The 19,643-nt window shown below is 47.8% G+C and overlaps 1 protein-coding gene across 2 annotated transcripts in view; it reads right to left on the reverse strand.

The window, feature by feature from the left end:
• The window catches only part of slc29a3 (solute carrier family 29 member 3), a 32,770-nt gene extending 16,713 nt beyond the window's left edge, over nucleotides 1-16,057 (reverse strand). Inside the window, exons 1-5 of one of the 2 annotated variants that reach the window (XR_008753122.1) lie at nucleotides 15,516-16,057; nucleotides 10,309-10,873; nucleotides 8,537-8,779; nucleotides 6,850-6,932; nucleotides 1,237-1,315 (exon numbers count right to left, since the gene is read on the reverse strand). Coding sequence is in view for 1 of the 2 variants with exons in the window: in XM_055865248.1 (XP_055721223.1) it covers nucleotides 1,237-1,315; nucleotides 6,850-6,932; nucleotides 8,537-8,779; nucleotides 10,309-10,425 (522 nt within the window). In the remaining variant the exon portion in view is untranslated. The remainder of the gene's footprint in view (nucleotides 1-1,236; nucleotides 1,316-6,849; nucleotides 6,933-8,536; nucleotides 8,780-10,308; nucleotides 10,874-15,515) is intronic. The other variant, XM_055865248.1, reaches the window with a different exon arrangement.
• Between the last annotated feature and the right edge of the window lie 3,586 nt (nucleotides 16,058-19,643).

Below are 19,643 nucleotides of genomic sequence, written 5' to 3' on the forward strand. Positions count from 1 at the left end.
TGTTAGCACAGCTGAAAACTGTTGTTCTGTTATCTGGAGCATCAGCATTTGTGGGTTCGAGTACAGGATCAAAATGGCCAGAAATAAAGAACTTTATTCTGAAACTCGTCAGTCTATTCTTGTTCTGAGAAATGAAGGCCATTCAATGAGAGAAATTTCCAAGAAACTGAAGATCTCGTACAACACTGTGTACTACTCCCTTCACAGAACAGCGCAAACTGGCTCTAACCAGAATAGAAAGAGGAGTGGGAGGCCCCGGTGCACAACTGAGCAAGAGGACATGTACAGTAGAGTGTCTAGTTTGAGAAACAGAGGCATCACAAGTCCTCAACTGGCAGCTTCATGAAATAGTACCCACAAAACACCAGTCTCAACGTCAACAGTGAAGAGGTGACTCCGGGATGCTGGCCTTCTAGGCAGAGTTGCAAAGAAAAATCCATATCTCAGACTGGCCAATAAAAAGAAAAGATTAGGATAGGCAGAAGAACACAGACACTGGACAGAGGAAGATTGGAAAACAGTGTTATGGACAGACGAATCTATGTTTGATGTGTTCAGACCACAAAGAAGAACATTCGTGAGACGCAGAACAAATGAAAAGATACTGGAGGAGTGAACCATCAGTGAAGCATGGTGGAGGCAACGTGATGGTCTGGGGGTGCTTTGGTGCTGGTAAAGTGGGAGATTTGTACAGGTTAAAAGGGATCTTGAAGAAGGAAGGCTACGACTCCATTTTGCAACGCCATGCCATACCCTGTGGACGGTGCTTAATTGGAGACAATTTCCTCCTACAACAGGGCAATGACCCAAAGCACAGCTCCAAACTATGCAAGAACTATTTAGGGAAGAAGCAGTCAGCTGGTATTCTGTCTATAATGGAGTGGCCAGCACAGTCACCGGATCTCAACCCTATCGAGCTGTTGTGGGAGCAGCTTGACCGTATGGTACGTAACAAGTGCCCATCAAGCCAATCCAACTTGTGGGAGGTGCTTCAGGAAGCATGGGGTGAAATCTCTTCAGATTACCTCAACAAATTGACAACTAGAATGCCAAAGGTCTGCAAGGCTGTAATTGCTGCAAATGGAGGATTCTTTGACAAAAGCAAAGTTTGAAGTACACAATTATTATATCAATTATCATTATTTATTTATAACCTTGTCAAGTATGTTTTCATGGAAAACAAGGACATTTATAAGTGACCCCAAACTTTTGAACGGTAGTATATATATTACACACCTTGACCATGACCGTGGTCACTATGAAAACAGCCAAGATGATGAGCAGAGAAGACAGGATACGCACCGCTGGGGACAACCTGAAAGAGAGACAGACAGAGAGAGACTGACTGACAGACTGACAGAGAGAGACTGACAGAGAGAGACTGACAGAGAGAGACTGACAGAGAGAGACTGACAGATAGAGAGACTGACAGATAGAGAGACTGACAGATAGAGAGACTGACAGAGAGAGAGACTGACAGAGAGAGAGACTGACAGAGAGAGAGACTGACAGAGAGAGAGACTGACAGAGGGAGAGACTGACAGAGGGAGAGACTGACAGAGGGAGACTGACAGAGGGAGACTGACAGAGGGAGACTGACGGAGGGAGACTGACGGAGGGAGACTGACGGAGGGAGACTGACGGAGGGAGACTGACAGAGGGAGACTGACAGAGGGAGACTGACAGAGGGAGACTGACAGAGGGAGACTGACAGAGGGAGACTGACAGAGGGAGACTGACTGAGGGAGACTGACTGAGGGAGACTGACTGAGGGAGACTGACTGAGGGAGACTGACTGAGGGAGACTGACTGAGGGAGAGACTGAGGGAGACTGACAGAGAGAGAGACTGAGGGAGACTGACTGAGGGAGACTGACTGAGGGAGACTAACTGAGGGAGACTAACTGAGGGAGACTAACTGAGGGAGACTAACTGAGGGAGACTGACAGAGAGAGAGACTGAGGGAGACTGACAGAGAGAGAGACTGAGGGAGACTGACTGAGGGAGACTGACAGAGGGAGACTGACAGAGGGAGACTGACAGAGGGAGACTGACAGAGGGAGACTGACAGAGGGAGACTGACAGAGGGAGACTGACAGAGGGAGACTGACAGAGGGAGACTGACAGAGGGAGACTGACAGAGGGAGACTGACTGAGGGAGACTGACTGAGGGAGACTGACTGAGGGAGACTGACTGAGGGAGACTGACTGAGGGAGACTGACTGAGGGAGAGACTGAGGGAGACTGACAGAGAGAGAGACTGAGGGAGACTGACTGAGGGAGACTGACTGAGGGAGACTAACTGAGGGAGACTAACTGAGGGAGACTAACTGAGGGAGACTAACTGAGGGAGACTGACAGAGAGAGAGACTGAGGGAGACTGACAGAGAGAGAGACTGAGGGAGACTGACTGAGGGAGACTGACAGAGGGAGACTGACAGAGGGAGACTGACAGAGGGAGACTGACAGAGGGAGACTGACAGAGGGAGACTGACAGAGGGAGACTGACAGAGGGAGACTGACAGAGGGAGACTGACAGAGGGAGACTGACAGGGGGAGACTGACAGGGGGAGACTGACAGGGGGAGACTGACAGGGGGAGACTGACTGAGGGAGACTGACAGGGGGAGACTGACTGAGGGAGACTGACTGAGGGAGACTGACTGAGGGAGACTGACTGAGGGAGACTGACTGAGGGAGACTGACTGAGGGAGACTGACGGAGGGAGACTGACTGAGGGAGACTGACTGAGGGAGACTGACTGAGGGAGACTGACTGAGGGAGACTGACAGATAGAGAGACTGACAGATAGAGAGACTGACAGAGAGAGAGACTGACAGAGAGAGAGACTGACAGAGAGAGAGACTGACAGAGAGAGAGACTGACAGAGAGAGAGACTGACAGAGGGAGAGACTGACAGAGGGAGAGACTGACAGAGGGAGACTGACAGAGGGAGACTGACTGAGGGAGACTGACTGAGGGAGACTGACTGAGGGAGACTGACAGAGGGAGACTGACTGAGGGAGACTGACTGAGGGAGACTGACGGAGGGAGACTGACGGAGGGAGACTGACGGAGGGAGACTGACAGAGGGAGACTGACAGAGGGAGACTGACAGAGGGAGACTGACAGAGGGAGACTGACAGAGGGAGACTGACAGAGGGAGACTGACAGGGGGAGACTGACAGGGGGAGACTGACAGGGGGAGAGACTGAGGGAGACTGACTGAGGGAGACTGACTGAGGGAGACTGACTGAGGGAGACTGACTGAGGGAGACTGACTGAGGGAGACTGACTGAGGGAGACTGACTGAGGGAGACTGACTGAGGGAGACTGACTGAGGGAGACTGACTGAGGGAGACTGACTGAGGGAGACTGACTGAGGGAGAGACTGAGGGAGACTGACAGAGAGAGAGACTGAGGGAGACTGACTGAGGGAGACTGACTGAGGGAGACTAACTGAGGGAGACTAACTGAGGGAGACTAACTGAGGGAGACTAACTGAGGGAGACTAACTGAGGGAGACTGACAGAGAGAGAGACTGAGGGAGACTGACAGAGAGAGAGACTGACTGAGGGAGACTGACTGAGGGAGACTAACTGAGGGAGACTGACAGAGAGAGAGACTGAGGGAGACTGACAGAGAGAGAGACTGAGGGAGACTGACTGAGGGAGACTGACAGAGGGAGACTGACAGAGGGAGACTGACAGAGGGAGACTGACAGAGGGAGACTGACAGAGGGAGACTGACAGGGGGAGACTGACAGGGGGAGACTGACAGGGGGAGACTGACAGGGGGAGACTGACAGGGGGAGACTGACAGGGGGAGACTGACAGGGGGAGACTGACAGGGGGAGACTGACAGAGGGAGACTGACAGAGGGAGACTGACAGAGGGAGACTGACAGGGGGAGACTGACAGGGGGAGACTGACGGGGGGAGACTGACTGAGGGAGACTGACTGAGGGAGACTGACTGAGGGAGACTGACTGAGGGAGACTGACTGAGGGAGACTGACTGAGGGAGACTGACTGAGGGAGACTGACTGAGGGAGACTGACAGAGGGAGACTGACAGAGGGAGACTGACTGAGGGAGACTGACAGAGGGAGACTGACAGAGGGAGACAGAGGGAGACTGACTGAGGGAGACTGACAGAGGGAGACTGACTGAGGGAGACTGACTGAGGGAGACTGACTGAGGGAGACTGACTGAGGGAGACTGACTGAGGGAGACTGACTGAGGGAGACTGACTGAGGGAGACTGACTGAGGGAGACTGATTGATGGATTCGCATCCCTCTGTTCTAGCACTGCGTTCCCTTTACATCAGAGAGGCAAGTCGAAGTTCTCTAGTCGAAGTCTATGCCCCATCGTCGGTGACCGTCAACAATAGGGGTGGGACGTGATTCTTCAATGTGTTTGCTGTCATTCAACGAGAGAAAGAGGAGCGGGCAGAAGCTAGGCCCTAAAACGGCATCACTGTCAACATTTATGACAGATTTCTTGATTTATTTTTGAGATAGTGTTTCTGGCTATGTTGTTGCTACAGTGGCTCAAGAGGGACAAAACAACAGTAATATTGTATAAGACGTTCGCGTCGCCTATCTGTGTTCTGCTCGGAGCGAACCAAACCTACGTATGAGGACGCATCAATGGTATGGTGTTGCTGATCATCCAGGAAGTGGATCGAGTGGATTAAATTAGACGGCAAGACTGCTCAACACATGACCTGGGTTCAAGTACTATTTGAAATCTTTCAAATAGTTTTTAAGCGTTTGCTTTAGCCTACCTGGAGTGCTAGGTGGGCGGGGTTTGACGTTTAGAGACCATTCTGTTGGTCCCATTGTGCCAGGCAAGCTCAAATCAAGCACATATAAAACTATTTGAAATGATTTTAAATACTATTTGAACCCAGGTCGGTTCCACGCATGAGAGACTGGGACTGTGTTATTCAGACCTACCTGCCACTTTAAACTAATTACACATAAGATGTACTTCATTCACTTGCAGCAGAGAAGTGAAATGTGTCTTTATGCCCCCCCCCCCCCGCCACCCCCCCCCCCCCTCAGCCAGAGGGATGGAGACTATGATCAGAATTGTAGACATCTACATTGTCCCAGACCCAGCCTGATCCCAGATCTGTTTATGCGCAGTCGTGAGTTGTAACTAGGAGTTGGCAAGACAGCCCACACAGATCTGGGATCAGGCTTATCCAATGCCTTTAGTACAGGAGATTCAGCAACTCTTGGAGGACAATGGATGTCAATACAAGGAAAACTCTAAAGAAGGCCAAAACGTCTTCAGTTTCAGGAAGTAGCAGTGATGCCTTCCCTCAACACTTACATTTAAAAAGGTCCAAAACAAACTGCAGGACTGTAACATGAAGGTCACGGTGTGGAAGGATACTGAGTCCTTTATATCCAGAACAGACCAACTGTTTGGCCGAGAGAACATGTGACCTCACAGGCTCCAGTGTTTGTAGCCAGGCCTACTGATAGGCTGATTGAATCTGGTCCCTCTCATGATGTTCTCTGAAGGGGGATTTGGCTTTTGATTTGGTATGTGTGTGTTACCTGTTAACTAGTAGGTAGTTGAGGACTAGACAGAGGACCGAAGGCACAGTGGAGGTTACCTGTTAACTAGTAGGTAGTTGAGGACCGAAGGCACAGTGGGGGTTACCTGTTAACTAGTAGGTAGTTGAGGACCGAAGGCACAGTGGGGGTTACCTGTTAACTAGTAGGTAGTTGAGGACCGAAGGCACAGTGGAGGTTACCTGTTAACTAGTAGGTAGTTGAGGACCGAGGGCACAGTGGAAGTTACCTGTTAACTAGTAGGTAGTTGAGGACCGAAGGCACAGTGGAGGTTACCTGTTAACTAGTAGGTAGTTGAGGACCGAAGGCACAGTGGAGGTTACCTGTTAACTAGTAGGTAGTTGAGGACCGAAGGCACAGTGGAGGTTACCTGTTAACTAGTAGGTAGTTGAGGACCGAAGGCACAGTGGAGATTACCTGTTAACTAGTAGGTAGTTGAGGACCGAAGGCACAGTGAGGGTTACCTGTTAACTAGTAGGTAGTTGAGGACCGAAGGCACAGTGGAGGTTACCTGTTAACTAGTAGGTAGTTGAGGACCGAAGGCACAGTGGAGGTTACCTGTTAACTAGTAGGTAGTTGAGGACCGAGGGCACAGTGGAGGTTACCTGTTAACTAGTAGGTAGTTGAGGACCGAGGGCACAGTGGAGGTTACCTGTTAACTAGTAGGTAGTTGAGGACCGAAGGCACAGTGTAGGTTACCTGTTAACTAGTAGGTAGTTGAGGACCGAAGTCACAGTGGAGGTTACCTGTTAACTAGTAGGTAGTTGAGGACCGAAGGCACAGTGGAGGTTACCTGTTAACTAGTAGGTAGTTGAGGACCGAAGGCACAGTGGAGGTTACCTGTTAACTAGTAGGTAGTTGAGGACCGAAGGCACAGTGGAGGTTACCTGTTAACTAGTAGGTAGTTGAGGACCGAAGGCACAGTGGAGATTACCTGTTAACTAGTAGGTAGTTGAGGACCGAAGGCACAGTGGAGGTTACCTGTTAACTAGTAGGTAGTTGAGGACCGAAGGCACAGTGAGGGTTACCTGTTAACTAGTAGGTAGTTGAGGACCGAAGGCACAGTGGAGGTTACCTGTTAACTAGTAGGTAGTTGAGGACCGAAGGCACAGTGGAGGTTACCTGTTAACTAGTAGGTAGTTGAGGACCGAGGGCACAGTGGAGGTTACCTGTTAACTAGTAGGTAGTTGAGGACCGAAGGCACAGTGTAGGTTACCTGTTAACTAGTAGGTAGTTGAGGACCGAAGGCACAGTGGAGGTTACCTGTTAACTAGTAGGTAGTTGAGGACCAGACAGAGGACCGAAGGCACAGTGGAGGCTATGGCCAGATAGCTCTCAAAGTACTCCTGTCAAGGCCAGAGGGAAACAGTCACATTTTAGTCATTTAGCAGACACTGCTATCCAGAGTCTTACAGTCAGGGCATTCATCATAGACCGTCCCACTCACAGCCCGTCATCCCTTACACCGGATGAAAATGGCAGATTTAGTCTAAATTGAAACGCAGTGGCTGTACAGTAACATGTTATACATGACGTCTGTACAGTAACACGTCATGCATGACGTCTGTACAGTAACACGTCATGCATGACGTCTGTACAGTAACACGTCATGCATGACGTCTGTACAGTAACACGTCATGCATGACGTCTGTACAGTAACACGTCATACATGACGTCTGTACAGTAACACGTCATGCATGACGTCTGTACAGTAACACGTCATGCATGACGTCTGTACAGTAACACGTCATGCATGACGTCTGTACAGTAACACGTCATGCATGACGTCTGTACAGTAACACGTCATGCATGACGTCTGTACAGTAACACGTCATGCATGACGTCTGTACAGTAACACGTCATACATGACGTCTGTACAGTAACACGTCATACATGACGTCTGTACAGTAACACGTCATACATGACGTCAGAGCTCAGTGGCTGTACAGTAACATGTTATACATGACGTCAGAGCTCAGTGGCTGTACAGTAACATGTTATACATGACGTCAGAGCTCAGTGGCTGTACAGTAACATGTTATACATGGCGTCAGAGCTCAGGTTCTCCATTTGATCCACAGTACCAGGGATGACATGACGTTATACCCTGGGACGTCCTGAACAGAATAAGCCTGTTTGTTGTATTGTGAACACAATTAGCACCTGAATGCCATCATGACTCCTTTCTAGGGGCACCAACATTACAATCTGTTTGTCTGAAGTGGCTTTTGGAACGGCTAACGGCTAACGGCTAACACTATAGTGTTATATTTTATAGTTTAGCTAGCCATGTTGGCAATAGAATCATCTTTAAAACGACACCCACCTGACACAGATTATTGTTTTATTTTACCTTTATGTAACTAGGCAAGTCAGTTAATAACAATTTGTCATTTACAATGACAGCCTACCGGGGAACAGTGGGTTAACTGCCTTGTTCAGGGGCAGAACGACAGATTTTTACCTTGTCAGCTCGGGGATTCAATCTTGCAACCTTCCGGTTACTAGTCCAACGCTCTGACCACAAGGCTAACTGCCGTCCCCGATTGCGATTTCTAATTGTGTTGCAAGTGAACGAGCACTTCAATTCCTAAAGCTGTCAAAGTGATTTAATGCAGTAGACAGACAGACAGACAGACAGACAGACAGACCAGGCAGACCAGGCAAGACAGACAAGACAAGACAAGACAAGACAAGACAGAGAGACAGACAAGACAAGACAGAGAGACAGACAAGACAAGACAGAGAGACAGACAAGACAAGACAGAGAGACAGACAAGACAGAGAGAGAGACAGACAAGACAGAGAGACAGACACAGACAGACAGACAGACAGACAGACAGAGAGACAGACAAGACAAGACCAGGCAGACAGAGAGACAGACAGACCAGGCAGACAGACAGACAAGACAAGACAGACCAGGCAGACAGACACAACTTCCCTGACTCACACTAAGATCTGAGCGAGGCTCCTCTCCGTCACCATCAGTATTATTGCTCAGCTTGTAGGTCCAGTAGTGTTTAGCCGTAATGAAGAAGTTCCAGGGCAGCAGGGAGCCGATGCCCAACAGGAAGAAGATCATGTACACCATACAGTACGAGTCTTCTGGACAGTGGCGGGAGGCTAGGGGCCTCCCGGTGGCCCCTGGGGGTCCTGCATGATGCTGCTTGGGCAGGAGAGGGGCCCTGTCTATCTACAATGTAAGGAAGTGGATGTGTTACGGGTAAATGTGGGGAAAGGTTATACAAGTTAGCATTGGGTTAGTGTAGCATTGGGTCAGTGTAGCATTGGGTTAGTGTAGCATTGGGTCAGTGTAGCATTGGGTCAGTGTAGCATTGGGTCAGTGTAGCATTGGGTCAGTGTAGCATTGGGTCAGTGTAGCATTGGGTCAGTGTAGCATTGGGTCAGTGTAGCATTGGGTTAGTGTAGCATTGGGTCAGTGTAGCATTGGGTCAGTGTAGCATTGGGTCAGTGTAGCATTGGGTCAGTGTAGCATTGGGTCAGTGTAGCATTGGGTCAGTGTAGCATTGGGTCAGTGTAGCATTGGGTCAGTGTAGCATTGGGTCAGTGTAGCATTGGGTCAGTGTAGCATTGGGTCAGTGTAGCATTGGGTTAGTGTAGCATTGGGTCAGTGTAGCATTGGGTTAGTGTAGCATTGGGTTAGTGTAGCATTGGGTCAGTGTAGCATTGGGTTAGTGTAGCATTGGGTCAGTGTAGCATTGGGTCAGTGTAGCATTGGGTCAGTGTAGCATTGGGTCAGTGTAGCATTGGGTCAGTGTAGCATTGGGTTAGTGTAGCATTGGGTCAGTGTAGCATTGGGTCAGTGTAGCATTGGGTTAGTGTAGCATTGGGTCAGTGTAGCATTGGGTCAGTGTAGCATTGGGTCAGTGTAGCATTGGGTCAGTGTAGCATTGGGTCAGTGTAGCATTGGGTCAGTGTAGCATTGGGTCAGTGTAGCATTGGGTCAGTGTAGCATTGGGTTAGTGTAGCATTGGGTTAGTGTAGCATTGGGTCAGTGTAGCATTGGGTTAGTGTAGCATTGGGTCAGTGTAGCATTGGGTCAGTGTAGCATTGGGTCAGTGTAGCATTGGGTCAGTGTAGCATTGGGTCAGTGTAGCATTGGGTTAGTGTAGCATTGGGTCAGTGTAGCATTGGGTCAGTGTAGCATTGGGTTAGTGTAGCATTGGGTCAGTGTAGCATTGGGTTAGTGTAGCATTGGGTCAGTGTAGCATTGGGTTAGTGTAGCATTGGGTTAGTGTAGCATTGGGTTAGTGTAGCATTGGGTCAGTGTAGCATTGAAAATAAAGCAGTTTAATATACACTATAATGTCCACAATTTTTAGATTTCTGCCTTTTAAAATGACATGTGATGTCCACACACACACACACACACACACACACACACACACACACACACACACACACACACACAACAGACTCTTTTATGATTGTAAAATACTGCACAATTTATTCCCCGTTTCCCCAAAACACGTGTAAATATCGGACTATAAATTGTGTCTTCCTATTTTATACTGATGCTAAAATGTTTATTATATTCTACTGAGACATTTACTTTATGTTCGTATTCTTATCTTTATTATGTCTTGTTGTTGCATGGTCCGGATTGAACCTGCAGTCAGCATTTAGTTGTGTGATGTATACCACAAATATCCTGTATATATACACGACTAACACATCTTGAAACGTGTTGATGTTGTTTACCTCATCAGGGACCTGTCCCTCGGTCTCCTCGTCAGACATAGCGGAGGCGTGGATGGGAGAAGCTGCCCAGTAAGAGTTTACACTGGCCTGTAAAGACTCTGTACCGTCAGCCATCATCACACACAGGGGAATGGAGAAAGAGAGGGAGACAGAGAGGAGAGAGGGATGGATGGAGGAGAGAGATGGAGGAGAGAGGGATGGAGGAGGAGAGGAGGAGACAAGGAGAGAGAAGGACAGAGACAGGGGAGGGGGAAGAGGGAGGAAAGGAGAGAGGGTGGGGTGTTCCTCCAGGGGTGTATAGGACTGCTCTACCCAAGGTTGAGGTCCATAGTGTGGGGGGAAGCCTCAGGCGATACTGGGGACCAGGGCAGTACCAGCAGTCAGGCTGACACTGGGGACCAGGGCAGTATGAGCAGTCAGGCTGACACTGGGGACCAGGGCAGTAAGAGCAGTCAGGCTGATATTGGGGACAAGGGCAGTCAGGCTGACACTGGGGACCAGGGCAGTACGGGCAGTCAGGCTGATATTGGGGACAAGGGCAGTAAGAGCAGTCAGGCTGCAGCACCTACAGACAGAGGGAGGAAGGAGAGAGAAGGACAGAGACAGGGGGAGGGGGAAGAGAGAGGAAGGAGAGAGAAGGACAGAGACAGGGGGAGGGGGAAAAGAGAGGAAGGAGAGAGACAGGGGGAGGGGGAAAAGAGAGGAAGGAGAGAGAAGGACAGAGACAGGGGGAGGGGGAAGAGAGAGAAAGGAGAGAGAAGGACAGAGACAGGGGGAGGGGGAAGAGAGAGAAGGACAGAGACAGGGGGAGGGGGAAAAGAGAGGAAGGAGAGAGAAGGACAGAGACAGGGGGAGGGGGAAAAGAGAGAAGGACAGAGACAGGGGGAGGGGGAAAAGAGAGGAAGGAGAGAGAAGGACAGAGACAGGGGGAGGGGGAAGAGAGAGAAAGGAGAGAGAAGGACAGAGACAGGGGGAGGGGGAAGAGAGAGGAAGGAGAGCGAAGGACAGAGACAGGGGGAGGGGGAAGAGAGAGGAAGGAGAGAGAAGGACAGAGACAGGGGGAGAGGGAAGAGAGAGGAAGGAGAGAGAAGGACAGAGACAGGGGGAGGGGGAAGAGAGATGAAGGACAGAGAAGGACAGAGACAGGGGGAAGAGAGAGAAAGGAGAGAGAAGGACAGAGACAGGGGGGAGAGAGAGCTCACATGAATGCGTTTGACCAACGACCATGACAGTTATAGTACTGAATACAGTGTTTTATCTGTACCATGTAACAGGAGCACACACATATCCTCCACGCTTATAGAACGGGAAGTTCAGGATGACTGTGACACCTGACATCAGCACATGACCCACAACACTACCACTCAGATACTTATAGACGTGTGTGTGTGTGTGTGTGTGTGTGTGTGTGTGTGTGTGTGTGTGTGTGTGTGTAACACCATGGTAAAAGGATGTCACGGACAGTTAGTTTAGAGGTGAGAGAGCATTAGACAAAGCTGCTTGTGTTCCACTTAAAAGTGGAATGTGAAGACTACCTCTCCCCCCTAGTTGAGACAGTCTACCTCTGTCTATATAGACCTAACACTACAGTTAACTGTTAAAGAAAGTCTACCTCTGTCTATATAGACCTAACATCACAGTTAACTGTTAAAGACAGTCTACCTCTGTCTATATAGACCTAACATCACAGTTAACTGTTAAAGACAGTCTACCTCTGTCTATATAGACCTAACATCACAGTTAACTGTTAAAGACAGGTCTATATAGACACAGAGGTAGACTAACACCACAGTTAACTGTTAAAGACAGGTCTATATAGACACAGAGGTAGACTAACACCACTGTTAAAGACAGTCCTAACTTCTGCCACAGTTGGAACGTTTCATCTGTCCTTGACTGGATAAAACAAGAAAGACAGTCTCACACTATGTAGGTGGTGGGAATGGTGAATGGTGGGAATCCAGCAAACTTCTGGAAAGTAGTTAGTAGTTAAATCTCTGAAGCACCCCCCCCCCCCCCCTAAGATCTGGAAAGCAGCATATGTCCTCTTCCCCATAAAAGAGGAGATCCTTCTGACTTTTGTCCAATTCAACAATTATTTTGTCTTTCCAAAGATTTAGAATCCCTGGCCAACTCTCAGCTAATAACTTTTTAAACTTCTCATTCTATTCTAAATGTGCATCAATCTGGACATCGCACCATTTCACTAATCTGGTTTTGGACCTGGACATCGCACCATTTCACTGATCTGGTTTTGGACCTGGACATCGCACCATTTCACTAATCTGGTTTTGGACCTGGACATCGCACCATTTCAGCTGCTTGTTCTAGAGCAGGTATTCTCAAATGGTTTTGACCTGGACATCGCACCATTTCAGCTGCTTGTTCTAGAGCAGGTATTCTCAAATGGTTTTGACCTGGACATCGCACCATTTCAGCTGCTTGTTCTAGAGCAGGTATTCTCAAATGGTTTTGACCTGGACATCGCACCATTTCAGCTGCTTGTTCTAGAGCAGGTATTCTCAAATGGTTTTGACCTGGACATCGCACCATTTCAGCTGCTTGTTCTGAGCAGTTATTCTCAAATGGTTTTGACCCCCAGAGGTACGCGCAACGCCGTCGGGGCTATGCCAAAATAAAAATGTGATTCCTTTTTAAAATTATGAATAAATGGAGTTGCCTCGTTTCACTGCCAAAAATAAAATTAAACCATCTAGTGTTCAGCAAAATAACAACACAATGTCAAATACAGGTAGCCTCGTCAAATAATTAACGGCCAATCACCTTGTTTCTAAATACTTTTACTCAGATATTTAGAAACGACAAATTTGACAAATAAGCCACAGGAGTTTGAGCGAGAATAAAGACGACTTTCAAGTAGTAAGACATGTATAAAAGCAACAGGTACCATTAATAAGAAGGAGCTATTAGTGTCTTATATGGTGAGCTACCGAGTGGCTAGGACAGGCAAGCCCCATACTATTGTGGAGGACTAAATTCTTCCTGCTTCCGCGGATATCGCTGGGACAATGCTGGGGGAAAAGGCCCCAAAAAACTATACAGACAATGCCTTCATCAAACAACACTGTTTCACGACGCATCAGTGACATGGCAGGAGATGTTTTGAAACAATTACTGCTTTGCATACAAGCCAGTGAATTCTATGTGTTACATCTGGATGAGTCGACAGACGTGGCGGGCTTGGCACAGCTCCTGGTATATGGCTGTTACGTTTATGGGGGGTCAATTAAGGAAGACATCCTCTTCTGCAAACCACTGCAAACCAGGACAACAGGAGAGGATATTTTTTAAGTACTGGACAGCTTTGTGACATCAAATGGACTTTGGTGGTCAAGATGTGTTGGTATCTGTACTGATGGTGCAAAAGCCATGACAGGCAGACATAGTGGAGTGGTAACGCATGTGCAAGTGTAAGTGTAACGGATGTGAAATGGCTAGCTAGTTAGCGGGTACGCGCTAATAGCGTTTCAATCAGTTACGTCACTTGCTCTGAAACCTAGAAGTAGTGTTTCCCCTTGCTCTGCAAAGGCCGCGGCTTTTGTGGAGCGATGGGTAACGACGCTTCGTGGGTGACTGTTGTTGATGTGTGCAGAGGGTCCCTGGTTCGCGCCCGTGTCGGGGCGAAGGGACGTACTAAAGTTATACTGTTACACAAGCAGTTGCTCCCGACGCCACTTAGGTAGAACTGCAGCATCCACCAAGAGGCTCTTGCTGCCAAGGGAATGCCTGACAGCTTGAAAGACATTTTGGACACTACAGTGAAAATGGTTAACTTTGTTAAAGCAAGGCCCCTGAACTCTCGTGTATGTTCTGCAATATGGGCAGCGACCATGTAACGCTTTTACAACATACAGAAGTGCGCTGGTTATCAACGGGCAAAGTATGATATGTTTTTTTTAAATTGAGAGACGAGCTTAAAGGTTTCTTTACTGACCATAGTTTTTCCTTGTATGACCTCTTGCATTATGACGAGTTTCTCACACAACTGGCCTGTCTGGGTGATGTTTTTTCTCCCTGAATGATCTGAATCTAGGATTACAGGGACTCTCCGCAACTATATTCAATGATCGGGACATAATTTAGGCTATGATTAAGAAGTTGGAGCTCTTCTCTGTCTGTATTAACAAGGATGAACTCAAGCTAACGGACAATGTCAAATAGAACTCACCTGAGTGAGTTGCGCACACTTTTTATTTATTTAACCAGGCAAGTCAGTTATGAACAAATTCTTATTTTCAATGACAGCCAAGGAACAGTGGGTTAACTGCCTTGTTCAGGGGCAGAACGACAGATTAGTACCTTGTCAGCTCGGGGATTCGATCTATCAACCTTTCGGTTAATAGTCCAACGCTCTAACCACTAGGCTACGTAGGTACTCCCCCGTGTCCTTGACTGTGACAGACACACTAGGACGACACCAGTCCATTTAAATGAATGTAGCCAGCCTACAGTTGGGGAGTTTATGAAAACGTTCTCTCTCGTTGACAGACTACTTAAACATAACTAAGCATCTGACCAAATTACGCAAGCTTTTAGTTCTGGGTTAACCAATTTGAATGAAAACGTGACCAGACAGATCACATGAAGCCACAATACTTGTTCCAGTGAACCAATGTCACTCATATAGTTATAGGTGTGATGTGATTAAATGATGCTGTCTTCCGTTCTGCTATTTTCTTGCAAAACAATGCAACCTCACCGAAACCAGAGAGGACTATAGGATTGTAAAGTGCTGATTTTGCATCCATAAGTATCACGTGTTGGCATGGAAATAGAATCACGACTTTAATTCTCGTTCTGTGTTTTGCACAACTGCTGTGGATAGATGACGCATCGACTAGGCTAATTCACAATCACATCAGCCTGAGATTGACTGGTCTGAAACTGTGATCACGAGTTTAGTGGCTATATTTGTTCATTACGCATCTATCCGCAAACACAATAGTAATTCAACCGGTTCGTTCACCTGCCTTTCCACACTGCAGCGGCAATCTAGTAACCTTTATACACTCCCTGCATCATTCGTTTGATTGAATCCACGGTACAACGTATCAAACTGATAACACCGTATGGAACAGACTTCTTGAAACGTTCAGAATACACCGTCAGTCACCAATCAATGTGCGGTGTGTACTCAAGAAAACAAAATATCCCTTATCGATATTCATGTACCATCAGATACTCACCTACTATTGGACGCGTGTCACCCATCAGCATGACGAGACAGAAAGCACACATTCGCTGATGTTGTTGGCTTTGGCGTGTCAGAATATGTTGTATCCGATGTCAGATGAACTTGACTTGTTTTATTGTTGTCTTAGTCTCGGCTCGAACTACTCGGTCGTCACCAGTTACCAGAGCCACAGAGTTATAAACTCCGCCCTTTTCTTAAATGTAGCTTCTTAAAATTAGATTTTAAACCTAACCTTAACCACAATGTTAACCTTATGCTTAACCCTAACCATAAATTAAGATCAAAAAGTTATTTTCTGTTAATATACATTTTGACGATTTTTTACACTTTGTAGTTGTGGTAACTAGTGGAAACCAAAACACCCCCGGTATGTTTCTATCAAGTTCCTGACTAGAGAGACCAGTATTGTTTTAAATGTTTTGTTTTATTTAACCTTTACTTAACTAGGCAAGTCAGTTAAGAACAAATTGTTATTTACAAAGACGGCCAAACCCGGACGAAGCTGGGCTAATTGTGCGCCGCCCTATGGCACTCAAAAATCACCGCCGGATGTGATAGAGCCTGGTACAGCAGAATTCAGAGCAGTCGTCGCAGGTATTCACCACATATCCACGAGTGCATGGATTAATCGTGCAGTACTCATATTCAGCAGCAGACGGCGATGTGGGACCGCATATTTTGTTAGCGATGGTTTAGAGAAGTTATACCCATGTATTGTGAATGAATACTGTACAGCCCTCATTTATTGTACCAGTCAACCTACTATGGTGTATTGAACACTTACATAGGAAAAACAAAGCAACGTGGATGGGGGGGTTCATAACACATAACCCAGTCCGGTCAAGCCTCACTAGCCAACTGGAGCTAGCTGACTGCTTATAATGTTAGCTTTGGGCAACAGGGTAGATATCTAGCTAATGTAGTTATTTTCATGAACTGAAGTTCGATTTCAATAGGAGAACAACACGTGGCTAACTAGCTAACTAACTAGCTAATACTTACTCACATGGATTCCTAAATCACTGCTAAGAATATTGAAAATGACTGCAATTGCTACTGGTCATTGTGTTCAGGCTGGTTGTATTGGTGCTAGCTAGATACCAAGCTAAAGTTTAGAATAACATCTGTATCAAAGATATTTGCAAACATTTTTGATCCTGCTCTTATTTCAAAAGCTCAGCGCAGACGTTTTCCCATTTGGTTGAACAAATAATGTCTTATTACCAACTAAACACAAATTCAGCACACACAACATTCTAAAAATACAATTTTGTTATTTGACGTGTCAAATTTAAAAGCTGATTTGACACATCAAATAGTGTTATTTGACGTGTGTTTCTTTTCTGACATGCAAAAACCCAAACAGCGTTCCATAGAAATCTACCCGAAAGATGGGAGTATAGGGGGTGATAAATGACAAATTTAAGCCAAGGCAACCGTACCACCGTGTGGCTGTCGCCTACCATTGAACGCCTTACTAACGCCTGCGTGACGGCTGTGTGTAACTAACACGTCGTCATACCAACGCCTGCGTGACGGCCGGGTGTAACTAACACGTCGTCATACCAACGCCTGCGTGACGGCTGTGTGTAACTAACACGTCGTCATACCAACGCCTGCGTGACGGCCGGGTGTAACTAACACGTCGTCATACCAACGCCTGCGTGACGGCTGTGTGTAACTAACACGTCGTCATACCAACGCCTGCGTGACGGCTGTGTGTAACTAACACGTCGTCATACCAACGCCTGCGTGACGGCTGTGTGTAACTAACACGTCGTCATACCAACGCCTGCGTGACGGCTGTGTGTAACTAACACGTCGTCATACCAACGCCTGCGTGACGGCTGTGTGTAACTAACACGTCGTCATACCAACGCCTGCGTGACGGCTGTGTGTAACTAACACGTCGTCATACCAACGCCTGCGTGACGGCTGTGTGTAACTAACACGTCGTCATACCAACGCCTGCGTGACGGCTGGGTGTAACTAACACGTCGTCATACCAACGCCTGCGTGTAACTAACACGTCGTCATACCGACGCCTGCGTGTTAATGAAAGGCATAAAGGTGCTTCGTTTCTATTGATATTCATTAAATCTCAAACATAAATGTTAGAAACTCACCGGTTTTACCCGTGCAAGCCGACATTCCGAAGTAGCCACCCTGAGGGATAGTGTAGCCTACGGCTTGTGTATTTCCTGTTATCACTAATGGGCCTAGAAAAGATTACGTCCAATCTATAGGTAATCTGTCTTTCCCTCAACACCTTATGGTATGTTATCTTATCTCACTGTTTTCAGATCTAAATCTTGTTAGCCAATCACAGACTGTGTTGTTACCAGTTCCCAGTACTAGACAACCAATAAGAGCTGTGTCCGTGGTCTTCAGTCGAATAGAGGAGTTCAATAAATATTAGTTTAACATAGGAGAGCTGTAGCTCCGCCCACCTGTGATGTGGAGCAGAGCATGCTGGGCAATAAATATTTGACCTTTATTTAACTAGGTCAGTTAAGAACACATTTTTATTTTCAATGACAGCCTAGGAACAGTGTTAACTGCCTTGTTCAGGGGTAAAATTACAGATTTTTTCCTTGACAGCTCTGGGATTCAATCTTGCAACCTTTCGGTTACTAGTCTAACGCTCTAACCACTAGGCCACCCGCTGCCCCAATAACTGAGGAGAAGGAAGTAACTAGAGAAAGTACACAAGCCAAGTGATAAGTTCCAGCCATCTTCTGTAACTACCTTTAATTAGCATCCTTTGTTTTAGCCAAGGCCAGTGTGCATCCTTCAGAAAATGTCAGTTCATATAATTTACTATTCATGTGTTGTGGACGCACTGCACTTTGTTACGCTGATTAGCATTTTTACCGGGAGCTAGCAACTGTAAGCTTGCTAACCCTGTTGTTTCTGTCATCTCATTTCAGATATTTATATCGTATAATGTCCACCAGTGTCTAGTCCTATATGCGCTCTGGTAGTATGGATGTTTACTGTATAGATTATGTGGCTATTTTGTTAGCGATGAGACTTGGATGTACAGTAGCTATAGACATTCAAGTTAACGCAGTTGTGTGAGGAGGATGGTGCTCGGTAGTGCTGCTCGGTAGTGCTGGTAGTGCTGCTCGGTAGTGCTGGTAGTGCTGCTCGGTAGTGCTGGTAGTGCTGCTTGGTAGTGCTGGTAGTGCTGCTCGGTAGTGCTGGTAGTGCTGGTAGTGCTGCTCGGTAGTGCTGGTAGTGCTGCTCGGTGGTGCTGCTCGGTAGTGCTGGTAGTGCTGCTCGGTAGTGCTGGTAGTGCTGCTTGGTAGTGCTGGTAGTGCTGCTCGGTAGTGCTGCTCGGTAGTGCTGCTCGGTAGTGCTGGTAGTGCTGCTCGGTAGTGCTGGTAGTGCTGGTAGTGCTGCTCGGTAGTGCTGGTAGTGCTGCTCGGTGGTGCTGCTCGGTGTTGCTGGTAGTGCTGGTAGTGCTGGTAGTGCTGCTCGGTAGTGCTGGTAGTGCTGGTAGTGCTGCTCGGTAGTGCTGGTAGTGCTGCTTGGTAGTGCTGGTAGTGCTGGTAGTGCTGCTCGGTAGTGCTGGTAGTGCTGCTCGGTGGTGCTGCTCGGTAGTGCTGGTAGTGCTGCTCGGTAGTGCTGGTAGTGCTGCTCGGTAGTGCTGGTAGTGCTGCTCGGTAGTGCTGGTAGTGCTGGTAGTGCTGCTTGGTAGTGCTGGTAGTGCTGGTAGTGCTGCTCGGTAGTGCTGGTAGTGCTGCTCGGTGGTGCTGCTCGGTAGTGCTGGTAGTGCTGCTCGGTAGTGCTGGTAGTGCTGCTCGGTAGTGCTGGTAGTGCTGCTTGGTAGTGCTGGTAGTGTTGCTCGGTAGTGCTGGTAGTGCTGGTAGTGCTGCTCGGTAGTGCTGGTGGTGCTGCTCGGTAGTGCTGGTAGTGCTGGTAGTGCTGGTAGTGCTGCTTGGTAGTGCTGGTGGTGCTGCTCGGTAGTGCTGGTAGTGCTGGTAGTGCTGCTCGGTAGTGCTGGTGGTGCTGCTCGGTAGTGCTGGTAGTGCTGGTAGTGCTGCTCGGTAGTGCTGGTAGTGCTGGTAGTGGTGCTCGGTAGTGCTGGTAGTGGTGCTCGGTAGTGCTGGTAGTG

This window comes from Salvelinus fontinalis, chromosome 1 (assembly GCF_029448725.1).
Source record: "Salvelinus fontinalis isolate EN_2023a chromosome 1, ASM2944872v1, whole genome shotgun sequence".
In the NCBI taxonomy this organism is placed as follows: Eukaryota; Metazoa; Chordata; class Actinopteri; order Salmoniformes; family Salmonidae; genus Salvelinus; species Salvelinus fontinalis.